The following is a 13,496-nucleotide window of genomic DNA, read 5'->3' on the forward strand; positions in this document are numbered from 1 at the left end:
CTTGCTCAGTGAATGTAGCTGACCTCTCCACTAGTACTCTTTAGTAAGAAAACTTTTTGATTAGATAAATTCAAATTAAAACAGCCCAGAGGTACTACCTCTCACATATCTGATTGACTAACATGACAGAAATGGAAAATGACAAATGTTAGAGGGGATGTGGAAAAACAGATACACTAATGTAATGCTGGCACACTTGTAAACTTCTCTAGCCATTCTGGAAAATAATGTGGAACTCTGTCCAAAAAACAATATCCTTTCACAGTGCATATTCTTTCACTTAGCAACACAACTACTAGACCTATATCCCAAAAAGATCAATGAAAAAGGGGAAAGGATTTGTATATGAGAAAATATGTATAGCAGCTCTTTTTGCAGTGACACAGAACTAGAAATTTAAAGGAATGTCCATCAGTTGGTGAATGGCTGAACAAATTATGTTATGTGATTTATGATTGTGATGGAAGACTATTGTGCTATAAGAAATTATGAAAAGATTATTTCAGAAAAGGCTGGGAAGACATATAAACTCTTGGAAAGTGAAGTGAGCAGAACCAGGAGAACATTATACATAATAACTTCAATATTAGAATAATCAACTGATCAAGACAGTGATTCAAGACAATTCTTAGAGAGATATGAGGAACTCCTGAGGAAAGACTGAGGAATAATTTTTCACTTTCATTTTTCTTCTTTTTCTTTTGCAAAATGGCTTATATGGAAATATGCCTCGGAAGATTTCACATGTATAATTGTTATTCTATTGCTTGCTTTCTCAGTGGGTGGGGGAAGGGCAGATGTGAAGGGGAAAATTTAGAACTAAAAAAAATGAATATTAAAAAATTTAAAAAAATTACTTATAAAAATTAACAGGTGACATTTAGTGAGAAGTTATCTTCTTCATTAAGAAAGATAATAAAACCAAATTGATATTGATGACAGATTTTTTGGACCCGAAAGAACCCAAAGTAAGGAATTGTTGAAGGAACAATAGGATTGATTGTATAGATACTACCTTTTGAGAAAGAGAAGAGGAACATGAGGATGAAGACTACAAATTCATAGGATTTAAAAGGAAACATCTCATTAAGACATAATAACTGAATTGATGAGATAAGATCCAAATATATGCAAGTTTCCAGCATGCAAATGAGGTTTTCAGACATTTTTATTGTTCCCTTTGTGAACTATAAAAAAAGTCATTGATACATGAAGTAAAACACTACTAAGCTACCACACCGAAATTAGTCACCTGGTCCAAATTTTGATGATATTTGGATATCCCAAAAGTCATTAGTACACTTTAAATTTATTAAGATCTATAATTTTAATTTTAATAAACTCAAACTGCACTAGGACACTTGGGACATCTTGTATAAACATTTTAGTGAACGTAGACTTCTCTATTTCTTTTCAGTTTACATTCCAGTATAATAGCGTATATAGTAATGAATAAGTCTCTACTTTCCATTAATGTATATTTTAGTTTTCTGAAAGGACACAAATACAGAGTAACTAGTTTCTTTATCATAGTGACAGAATATCACAAATGTAGCTTGGATTGTGGCTTCTTTTCCTGTAGGAGTCTTCATAAATGGCCAGTACAACAACTGGAAAAAACAACTCATAGTACATATCATAATATGTATTATTTTCATATGTAGAAAAAATTAGCTTCCCATTTGTGAGTTTTCTGAAGCCTCATGTTAATTATAGTAATTGTATTGATAAAAATTGTTGGAACGAGAGATGTGGTATATCTTCTTTGTCTTTGTTTAATTTAGGCGACAAAAGGCTAGAGAAAGACAACAGAAGTTGCTTGCAGAATTTGCTTCCAGACAGAAAAGCTTCATGGAAACTGCTATGGATGTTGGTGAGTTTTAACTTAAAGTGATATGTGTAGTTATAATACCTTACTTATATAGAGCATGTAGGCTCTGCAGTTAGTCTCCTAACCCCAGATAGCACTGCTCGATCAGGGCACTAAAGCTTAGCTGGCTACCATTTCTTCTATCAGAGATACAGGGATAGCCTAGAGGAATTGAGAGATATTTTTCTAATGCTATCACTCATGAACCCCTAATGGTATGTTTCTTCACTTGATTATTAGATATCAGTTAGTCAGCTAAACCTGAATAGTTTTTGGTTAGTAGTTTGGCATAGTAATAACAGTTGGTATAAAAAATTTCCTCTAAACATTTGTGACAAACTTGCCCGTTAATATATAGATAGTCCAGAGAATGATTGACTCAAGCTTAGGGAGCACAAGTGACAAAGACATTACAGTTTCTGGCTGTTAAAAATACTTTTCTGTCTTTCATGAAGTTGTTAGAATATTGTCGTTAGACACTGGTTTAACATCTATGCTGGGCTCCTTGTGGAGTTGTCAGTATATCTATTTTTTTCCTTGGCTCCAGTTATATACATTGCCTCAGCTATTTCAGGGATCTTGTTGGGACAAGGATATCAATGGCAAGTTTCAAATCTTCTGGCCCTTTGAATTTCATAAAATCTTCCACTGTCAAGAAAGAAGTCCACTGATACTGAGTGTGAGGCTAGGCCTTTCTCCTCTGACTAAGCAATTCCTTCTCAGGGACTTGGTTTTAAGCTTTCACCACTTAGTTTCCAGATACTTGAGTCCATGTTTAGACCCATGAGGTATGTCTAGGTTTCTTCAATGAATACTAATAAACTTCCTATACAGAATTATTCTCTTCATCCAATAGCTTTCAAGGACTTCTAAAGTCTAAAGTCTGTGATTGATCATCCTATTCATTAGAGATGTTTTGGCCTTGTTCACACATATCTCTGATTGACTGGTCTCATTTAACAAATATATCAGAGCATAACATCTTGTCACTTATTACTTTAAGTGGGTCAGGCTAATTTATTACTCAGTTGTCTTCCATCATTATAGTTTAAAAAGTTATAATTTTTTTCATCCTATTAAAATAATTAAATAATCTCATTTTTAGACTAACAAATTCAGTAAGAAAGAGGTAAGAGGTAAATATTGGGTGCTATGGTTGAGGATCTGAGGAAGATGATAATTAATATGAATACCTTGTCACAGATAGAAGTATAAGACTTCTGATAGGTAAAAGTAGAGTTATGATGCCATAATAAACACAATCATTAAGAGGAAAATCTTCTTCTAATTTTTATTTTCATCTTGGAGGTTTGCATGAATGTATCAGACTTAAATAAAACTTATTAGACCCTAAATTTGTCTTATGGTTTAAAAATGTAGTAATGAATCCTTAAAAACTGTAGTATATTGACCCCTAGCCACCTTAATCTTTCTTATTTCAAAAGGAACTCAGCACCTTGTTCACCAGTGTAAAAGTTAAAATTAATGGTTGGACAATGATTATATGAAATTATGTGGCCACCAGCATTTATTATATCTTGGGTCAGAAATTTATTTATAAATATATACTATATTTATAAAAAGTTTTTTTTATATATATAGTATATATATATATACTATATATATAAATATACTAAATATATAAATAGAGAGGAAACAATAAAGAAGAGAAATGTGAGGGGGATAGAGAAGTTATATATTCTATCACCTTAATGTTTTGCTCTGGGTCTGCTTAATCCAGGCAGAGATTAATTAGCTCTCATCCAGGAAGGCTGGTAGTGAGTAACCTCGAGGCCTCCTCCAAGATGGAAGCTAGTCTCTCCAGAAGCTAGGAAAGGGGTCAACCTTTCACTCACCCAGCGAAGCAGTCCAAGAGTCAGAGTCCAAGTAGAAGCCAAGCTCCAAGCCCACGATCCAAACAAAGCTCCCTCGAAGACAATCTTAGACTATCTCCCGAAGACAATCTCTTCAGACTATCTTCTCAAAGACATTTTCTCCTGAAGGAGTTCAGGGCATGCTTTTATGGTAACTTCTTGTCCCTTCCTTTCCCTCTTCACAGGGGCCAATCACAGTTTCCAAATTGTCTAGCACTACCCAGCATGCAGTGTCTGTGGGATCAACTTCTCACCTTCTGAAGGTTAAGTTCTCATCAAAAAGGTTGACAATTTCCTGATTGATTGAATTTCTAAGGGTGTGAATTCTCTAAGTATCTTGCTAGCTTCTCACCTAGTACTAAGTAGGATGTTTAATCTTTTGTTGATTAAACTTAAAAGTAAACAATGGAGAGTTAATCCTGTCTTCAGTCTAGTGAGGTACTAAGTAGGGGACTTAAGTGTTAACTCTGGATAGAGAATAAAGAATTCTCTTTCACACCAGATTCCTCTCCTCCCCAACTCTTGCCCTCAGATTAAGGGCTTTTATTATCCATATACATGCTTTTTACAAATTCCCCAGCCTTCTAATTCTTCAGCCTATGATAGAATAGACAAAGCATTTATTGAAATTTTGCCTTAAGTGTCTTAAGTGTGTCAGGTGTTATGCTAAATCCTGGGGATACAAATTAAAAAAACAAATTCCAACAAAAATAGTCCATACTCTCAAGTTGCTTACAATCTAAAAAAGGAGGGAAGGTAAGGCATGATAGAGTACCTGCTTTAGGGTATGATTATGATTGTTGAGTTTTCAATAATTGAAAAGATTTGTAAAATTCATTATTATACAAAACTTTTAATTTATTTATTCAATATATATTGAGTAACTGCTATGCATATAGTCCTGTGTATGTGGTTGTTATAAGATACAAACATTTTAAGTGCTTCTGTTATTTCATTTGGTTTGGAGACGAAGAATAAAAAGTAAAAATAGAATGAATACTACAACAAAGATCAAACATAACCTGATTGATAGTTCAGTTTAGAATGGAATGATCAGGAAAACTTTACTGGAATAATTAAATATTTCAATAAATTAGTGAAAGGAGAGAGCCAACATGGCAGATTAGAGAGAGCAACCTATGAATTTTCAACATTCTCTTCTAAACAACTTTAAAATATCAATTCTAATTAAATTTTGGAGTGGCAGAGCCAAAAAAAAGGTTTGGATGAGACATTTTTCCAGTCTAAGAGACCTTAGGATGTCATCAGGAGAGGTCTATAACACCAGAGTGTCTGCTAGAGAGAGAATCAGAGGCTGGTGAGATAGCAATAGTGGTAGTAGCAGCTTCTGACTCTCTCAGCCCGAAGATATTAAGGAGATCAAACAACTGGTCAGAAAGAGATTACAAGGGATCCTTTCTGACTGTGGTAGAGTTGGCACTGATGGCAACTCTGTTGCCCGTGCAGAGTTTCAGGGTGGAGAGGAATGCTATGGGTTGATACCAAGGGAACAGTCCACACTGGACCTTCATCTGTGTCTGGGCTGTGAGCAATAGAGCTTCCAATTGACACTTGACTTGTTCCAAAAAAAATAATGGCCTCCTTGTTACTGGATCCATTGGGTCAGTTCTTCTCATCTACTCAGGCTTTACAGACACTTTCCTATAATACTACAGACCTCATTAAAACCTTTCCCCTGTCTACTTTTCACAGTTGCTCACCATTTTTCTGACTTCCCAGACCCAAACTTCCTTACTTACTTACCAATTGCCAGTATGTTATGTTCTCCTCTTGTATTAGAATGTAAGCTGCCCTAAAGTAGAGACTTTCTCTTTTGTATTTGTATTCCCAATACTTAGTATAGTCATAACTGCAGAGAAAATGCTTATTAAATTCTTTTTCATTTCTTTCTATAAGTAAAAGGAGAAGATGAAAGCAAAATGGAAGGATAGCTTTTAGGTTCTCATTGGAGAAGCAAATAAGAGTTGGCAAAACAGGTTTTATTGTGTCTAGTGTGAAAAGGGAATTCTTTTTTCTCTTTGTCTATTCTGAGTTTGCACATGTGAAAGGGAAATTTTTATTCTCTTTGTCTATTTTGAGTTAACAATAACTTAAGTACCCCTACTTAGTATCTCATTAGATTTGTGAAGACAGGATTAACTTTCCTTTGTCTACTTTTGATTTGAATAAACAAAAGCTTGAACACTAGATGGAGGAGCTCTCCATCCTTTCAACTCAACCACTATTTAGCACTAGGTGGAGGAGCTCTCCATCCTTTCAACTCAATCAGCCAGAAAATAAGAATTCACACCTCAACCTCAATCAGCCAGGAATCTGTGAACTCTTTTGATGAGTATTCACCTCTACAGAAGGTGATAAGTGGTTCCCACAAACACTGCCCCCTGGGCAGTACTGGGCAATTTGTTAGCTGTGATTGTCCCTTGTGAAAGGGGGAAGGGACAAGAAGCAACTATAAAAGGTCCTGAATTTCTGGGACTAGGGAAGTAAGCTCCAAGAAGGAAGTTGGCTTCAAGAAGGAGTTAGACATCAAGAAGAAAGTCAGCTTCAAGAAGAAGGTTGGCTCAAGGAAGAAAGTCAGCCTCAGGAGTCACCTTCAGCTTGAGTCAGCGTCTTGACCTATCTCTTGGAGGGAACTTGGATGAGTGTATCTCTGGCTTTCCCTTCTTGTCTTCTGGAGAGAGTTTAATTCCAGTTGAAGATCAAGTCCTGGCTGAGTTGGTCACTAGAGAAATATTTGGTTAGGTAGACTAATGTCTTCTCTATCCTTTTTATTTCCTCTGCTTTCATTCTTTCTACCTCCTTTGTAAATAAAAGCTATTAAAGTCATTTTGACTTTGAGCAATAATACTTTGAATTGGCAACCACCATTATTATTTATAATAATATACCAAACCATCAAACCATTAAAATGTAATTCTTACACCAGAGGATATTATAGTAGCCTGAGTTGTCACTGATGAGTTCCTGTATCAGGGTGATGGTGGTGTTAGAGGAGAGAAAGTGACATGTATGAGACATGTCATGAAGATAAGATTGAGAGACCTTGACAACAGATTGGATATAGGAGATGAAAAAATAAGGAGGTTCACCTAGTAGAACTTGGGGCCCACACTGTATTTTTCTTTAAGTGTTTTGCTAGTAGATGTTTGGGAATCATTCATTTTGTGTGTGTGTGTGTGTGTGTGTGTGTGTGTGTGTGTGTGTGTGTGTGTGTGTGTGTGTTTTGAGCATCCCTGTCAGTGTAAAAGCTATTTTTGAAGTCCTTTATTTGTTAACTTATTCAGGCTCTGTACTTCTGGAATAAATGATGGAGGACTTTTTGGTCCTCTTGGGTTTTGCTGCTCCTTTCTTAGGAAATGGGGACAGCTCATATGGATATCTTTTTTCAGTGTCTCTGTTGTTCTCCAATCCAAAGTGAAGCCTGAATGCAAGTTCTTGATCTGAGTTTGGATCTGAACAACACCACTGGTTAGACCTTTAGTATAGACTGCTGTTAGACACAGCCACTTTCAACTATCTAAAATATTGCAGGTTTACAGTGACAGAACTGTAGGTTTCCCTTTGGTTTAGATTTCCTATGTTGGTTATTTTGCTACATGCTTCAGACTAGCCTAGGAGCCAGGCCTGAGACCTTCTTCTGTTACTGAAGTCAGTCTCACAGTTGCTACTTTGGTTTTTACTTTCTTATTGTTCAGTATATTGCCTAGGACTTCTGTGGAGTATCATGCCTAGGCATAGAGCCCTTCCTCAGTCTACACTGAATCTGTCACCAGTCTCTGGGATTTGAGCAACACAGTTGCCAACACAGTTGCCATTGATACTTGTTCCAGTTCCCAACAAAAGGGCAGGGCCCCTCATTACTAGATCTGAGCCCACTTCTTCCTTGGTTTGTAGCCAAAGGCAGACTCTTATTCATCTTGGGATGGAATGCTCCATGTACTTTAATGCTGGCTGGACCCCATAACCAGTATCTGCAGACCTTCTATCTCTCTATGTTGACATAGGTTGTAAACATGACTCACTGTGATTTTCCCTTCAGTACTTAGTTTATTGTGGAATGTAGTCTCATAAAGGAGAGATGGGTTATATTGCCTCTTCCTTTTCCATTATCTTGACTGATCTTCCTATTATGAAACGTCATTCTTTACAGTATAATAGTCAACATGAAATAGATGCCTCTAGTTTTCTCTTCTCATTTGTTTCCTTACCCTTTTACAATCTGACTTCTGGCTTAGCATTCCACCAAAACTATTTTCTTTAAAGTCACTAATGATCTCTTAGCAAATGCCAAATCTAATGGCCTTTTCTCAATTGTTATTTTCCTTGACCTCTCTGCATCCTTTGACATTGACACTCTCTCTGCTTTGATATTCTTTTCTCTAGGTTTCTGGAACACCACTCTATCCTGGCTTTTCTAGTACCTATCTGACTACTCCTCTGACTCCATTGCTGGAAACTGATCCTCCTTTTAGTCTTATAGCTCAAAAATATTCCATTATATTCATATAATCCTAATTGTTCCTGGGAAGCCACTTTGTTTCTAGTGATTTAGTATAACAAAAACTGCTACAATAGATATTTTTTTATATATGAATCTTTTCCTTTTGTCTGTGATCCCTTTAGGGACACAAGGCTAATAGTGCTATGCCTGGGTCAGAGGGTAGTGTAGTTTCTATACTTTTTGATTATAATTTCCACTTGCTTTTTTGGATTTTTTTTCCTACTATTGAATAGATTTACCAGAAATATCATATTGCCTGCCCTACAGAAGTTCCTCCTACATTTGTCATTTTCCCCCATTTTTTCAAATATAAAGTGTCTGAAGTGGAAAATAAAAGCTGTTTAATTTTGCATTTCTGTTACTATATATTTTTTAAAATAAAATTTTACTGGGATATTTTTTTTTATTATTGCCCATCTTTTCCACTATATTTCTACTCCTTGCTGCCCCAAGAGTCTTCCTTTATAATAAGAAGTAAAAAAGGTTCTAAAACATTAATCAACATGTCCAGAAAGTCTGAAATTGTATGTAGTTTTCCACCCATATTCCACATTTTTACAAAGAAGTAGACTTGACTTCTTATATTTCTTTTTTGAGGCCTTATTGTTGTCCTTTCCATTTTCGTTGCTGTATTCATTAAGTAAATTTTTCCTAGTTTTCTTTACTTTATATCAGTTCATATAATGCTTTTCTGTATTCATCACTTCTTATAGCATAGTAATATTCCATTTTGTTTATATACCACAGTTTGTTAGTTATTTCCCAATTGATAGGTACATAATTTGTTTACATTTTTTTTTACCACCACAAATAGCACCACTATAAATATTTTGGTATTTAAGACATTTTAATTTTTGTCATTAATTTCCTTGAGGTATGTTCTAGCAGTGGAATCTTTGGATTCAAGGATAGAGATATTTTAGTCTATTTGTATAATTTCAGATGGCTTTCCAGAATGTTTAAACCAATTCATCCAACAATGCTCCTACAAATATTATCTCATTTGATCCTCCTAACAACCCTGAGAGTTTGGTGCTATTATTATCCCCATTTTACAGATAAGGAAACTGACTCAATGGTTTAGTGACTTGTTCAGGGTTACACAGCTTATAAGTGTTTATGGTCATATTTGAACACAGGTTTTCTTCACCCAAAATCTAGCACTCTATCCACTTCACCACTTACCTGCCCAGTGGTATACTTTTAAAAGTACTAACCATTACTTTACAAAGCTAGGTAAAATACTAACATCATTTGGAGGTACAAGAGATCCTGGATATCAAGAGAAATCTTGGGGTGGTTTTTTCTTTTTTCTTTTTTTTGACATCATTATTTTTTATTTGGTCAATTTCAAATATTATTCCTTGGTTACAAAAATCATTTTCTATTCTCCCTTCCCTTCCCTCCACCCCTCCCATAGCCGATGTGCAATTCCACTGAGTATTGCATGTGTCCTTGATCAGAACATATTTTCATGTTGTTGGTGTTTGCACTAGGATGTTCATTTAGAGTCTATATCCCCAATAATTTGGGGTGGATTTTTAAACTGGACCATCTATTGTGGAAAACAATTACTTACTAAGAACGTTAACAAACTGTGTATATTCTTTAACTCAAATGTACCTTAAAGAAATAGAAAAAATGAGGAAAAGATATATATATATATATATAAAAAACTTCTTTTTGTGAGAACCCAAAGTTGGGAGTTAAGAGGGTATCATCTTCTTTGGGAATAACTAAAAAGTTGTGGCATATGAATATGATTGAACATTATGGTGATATAAAAAATAATGAAATGGATAATGTCAGAAGAAACTGGAAAGCAGTCCTTAAAAAAAACTGATGCCAATTTTTGAAGTGAGCAGAACAAGAACAGTTTATTCACTGATAACATTATGAAAACAAAACAACTTTGAAAGACTTCAGAACTTTAATTAATGCAGTGATAAACTATAAGTGCAAGAGAATAAAGGAGAAACAAAGCACTCACCACCTGTAGAATGGTGATGTAGTTAAAAATGTAGACAGATATTTTTGGACAGTTTATATAATGGGGGAATTTATTTTACAGGAGTATTTGGGCACATATTTAGGGATTTAATTAATTAAAGAATAAATAATCAATAATAAATTAATAAAAAAGGATTATTTAATTGAGTAATATATCAAATTAATTTAAAAATATTTGTTTTCTTGAAAACTTTAAAAAAAGATTTTAAAGAGAAATTATTAAAAACAAGTAGAATCAAAGAGAGGATACCTTTTGAGAAGAAGAAATACTCTCAGCAAGTTCCTTGACATGTACTCTAAGGAAGTCAATGAAAAAAGAAAGGCTTCTATATATGGCAAAATTTTTTTTCACATCCTTTGATCACTTATTTGTGGCAATGGCTTTAAATGTTAGCTGTCTTTATATCTTGTGTATCAGACATATCTAATCATAAATATTTGATATAATTTTTTAATGACTGCTTCTCTTTTTATCCATATATTTTATTATGCTAATGCTTTTTAGTTTCATTTAATCAAAATTATCAATCATCCTTTTTATATCATTACTTCTATTCTTTGTTTGGCTAGGAATTAATTTCTTACCCATAATTATGAAAGGTATATGATCTGCTTCTGTTCTAATTTTTTAATGATATCCTCTTTAATATTCATATTTTTATTTTGAATTGTTACATGTTATAATATGTTGGTCTAAACTGAACTGCCAGATTGCTTTCCATTTTTTCTGAAGTTATTATGAATGCTTATTTTAGGTTAAACTCACCAAATCACTAGCCAAAAGGACAAGTAATTAGCAGGACTATTTTCAAATTATGAGACTGATTTCCCTTGATGTTTTTCAATTTTATAGCTGATTTACTTCAGAAAGGCAATAGAGGGAAATTTATGTAAATTAAACCCTTAAAGTAGAACTACAATATTCAGAATTAGAAGCATTGAAAATTCTAATGTCTAAAGTTTAATCTAAAGATCATGGAATAATATTTCTTTAGATGCTAAGTAGATATTTTCTGTTCCTTATATTACTAGGAAAATTGCTACATGACATCATGTTTATCATATTGATATAATACATTGTTTTGAATCAAAAGTTTCATGAATACAGGTTTTAGTTAAGGCAGAGTACTTGAATTATTTTGTTTGTGTGTGTCTTTAGGACATTTTGGAAGAATGTTTGTGACTGATGATTTGGGAAGTTGAGTCAAAAATAAGGATTCTGTTTGCTTTTCTGGAATATTTTTATATTCATTATTGTTCATATGCAACCATGTATGCAAGTTTGTTATCTACATTTAGGATAGAGTTACCAATTCAACCACTCTTTAAATTTTGAGAGACATCTATTTAATTAAGACAACATTTCTAAATATTCTGTTTTGTATTAGGCAATTAATTCCTAAAAGGACATATATTAAGATGACTTGAAAAAAATTACATTCCTAATTGATATCCTTTGTGTATTGAAAGTCATTGTAGAATCTAAAGATTGTGAATGACTGTGACAACTAAGTAACATTTTCACTTGTAGACCAGGCAGGTAGTTCAGTGGCACTTAAAGTTATTGATTTGAGTAGAATGTTCCCATTTCCTCATCTGTTGCTTTTCATCACTGATGAATTAACAGAGAAAATGTAGTTACCAAAACTTTAACTTCTTTTCATTTGGGTTTATGAAGTTCAACTAAAGGAAAAGAGTTTATTCTTTTAGATAATCATATAAACACACACACTTTTAAAATAAAAATTTCAGTACTTTTTAAAGTAAAATTTATGTACATTGTTATTTGGCTATTTAGTTTTAATTAATTAAGTATTTTTGTTAATCTATATAAGAATGCATCTATAGTTTTGCCTACTAAGAAGAGGATAAATATTTTTTCCAAATATAAGAAATACTAATGTTCTTAGTTTTTTCAAGTCCTTGACATAACTTTATAATTTATTTAATAGAGCCTAGAATAGATTTGTATAGTATATAAAATCATGTTATGATTTTAATTAGGTAGTTAGTTATATTTGTTAACTTAATAAGTTCATTTTAAATTATGAGACACTATAAGTAATTGTCAGTAAAAAATTAAATAAAAATTCAAATAACTGTTAATTTTCTGCTTAGTTTTGTAAATAATTTTCAACAAGGAAAACACCAAACTTAACAGTCTATCCATTTTATTCTGAGTCTTAGGATTGTATTATTCTAGAAATGTAATGATAAAACCTTTAAAATTAAATGAAAAAAATTAAAAAATTTTTTATATTGCTTTCATCTTACAGTATCTTACCTTCAAAGTCCATTGCTTTGATTTATATAGACTTTTTCAAAGTTGTTTCTTTTCTTCGAATTTTCTTAGACATGTACCATTCTTTTTTTTTTCCTCAGAGGTTCTTTGTTTTTTAAATTAAAATTTATTTTTTCCATTAAAAGAATTTTTTTTTCTTTCTCACTACCCACCATGGTAGAATAATCCCCAAACCCTTGAAACAAACATGCATTATTAAGCAAAACAAATTCCTACATTGATTGTGTCTGAAAATATTGTCTTATTTTGCACTTTTTGTGTGCTGTCACCTTCCTATAAGAAGTGGGGTAGCATGATTCATCACTGGTCTTTCTTGATTATGGTTGGTCATTAGACCAATTACAGGTCTTTTAAAATGGTTTTCTGTTGTTTTTATTGTATGAATTATTCTCCTGGTACTGATCATTTCATTCTGTATCAGTTTAGGCAAGTCTTTCCAAGTGTCTCTGAAATCATCTCTTTCATAATTTCTTACAGCACTTCTATTAAGAGATATTTTCCATAGATTTTAAGTTGTCTATCATTTGCCTTATTTTTCTCATTCAAGAGCTCAGATTTCTGTTTTCCTAATTTCTGCTCCACTATCTTTTTTTGGAAATTTTATTTATCTTTTGAAACAGTCTGAATTTTCTTGCAGTTGTTTCATGATCTCTGGGAAATCACCAAATTAATTTTCTTCCTTTTTTTTAATTGAGAGTTTTTATTTGTATTTTCTTTGTAACATTTATTCATTGGGTTCTGGGCATTTAAAAATTAAATTGAAAGCATTAGAAATTTAAAAATATTTCCTTCTGTCTTTCATTTTCACAACTGGTTTATCTGCTTGGAAGTTGAATTTATTGTACCCCCCCAAAATATTTCTGATAGCTTGTCTTAGGTTACCTTCTCATTGCCTGACCCTTTTCCTTTCCCTACAGT

The 13,496-nt window shown here is 33.1% G+C and overlaps 1 protein-coding gene across 11 annotated transcripts in view; it reads left to right on the top strand.

Annotated features, from left to right (window-relative positions):
- Nucleotides 1-13,496, top strand: part of UBR3 (ubiquitin protein ligase E3 component n-recognin 3) — a 338,509-nt gene that overhangs the window by 167,742 nt on the left and 157,271 nt on the right. For all 11 annotated transcript variants that reach the window (XM_056797275.1, XM_056797273.1, XM_056797276.1 and 8 more), the window contains one exon: nt 1,785-1,873. In XM_056797275.1, the coding sequence (XP_056653253.1) occupies nt 1,785-1,873 (89 nt within the window). The remainder of the gene's footprint in view (nt 1-1,784; nt 1,874-13,496) is intronic.

The sequence above is a fragment of the Monodelphis domestica genome, chromosome 4, assembly GCF_027887165.1.
Source record: "Monodelphis domestica isolate mMonDom1 chromosome 4, mMonDom1.pri, whole genome shotgun sequence".
NCBI classification, from domain to species: domain Eukaryota; kingdom Metazoa; phylum Chordata; class Mammalia; order Didelphimorphia; family Didelphidae; genus Monodelphis; species Monodelphis domestica.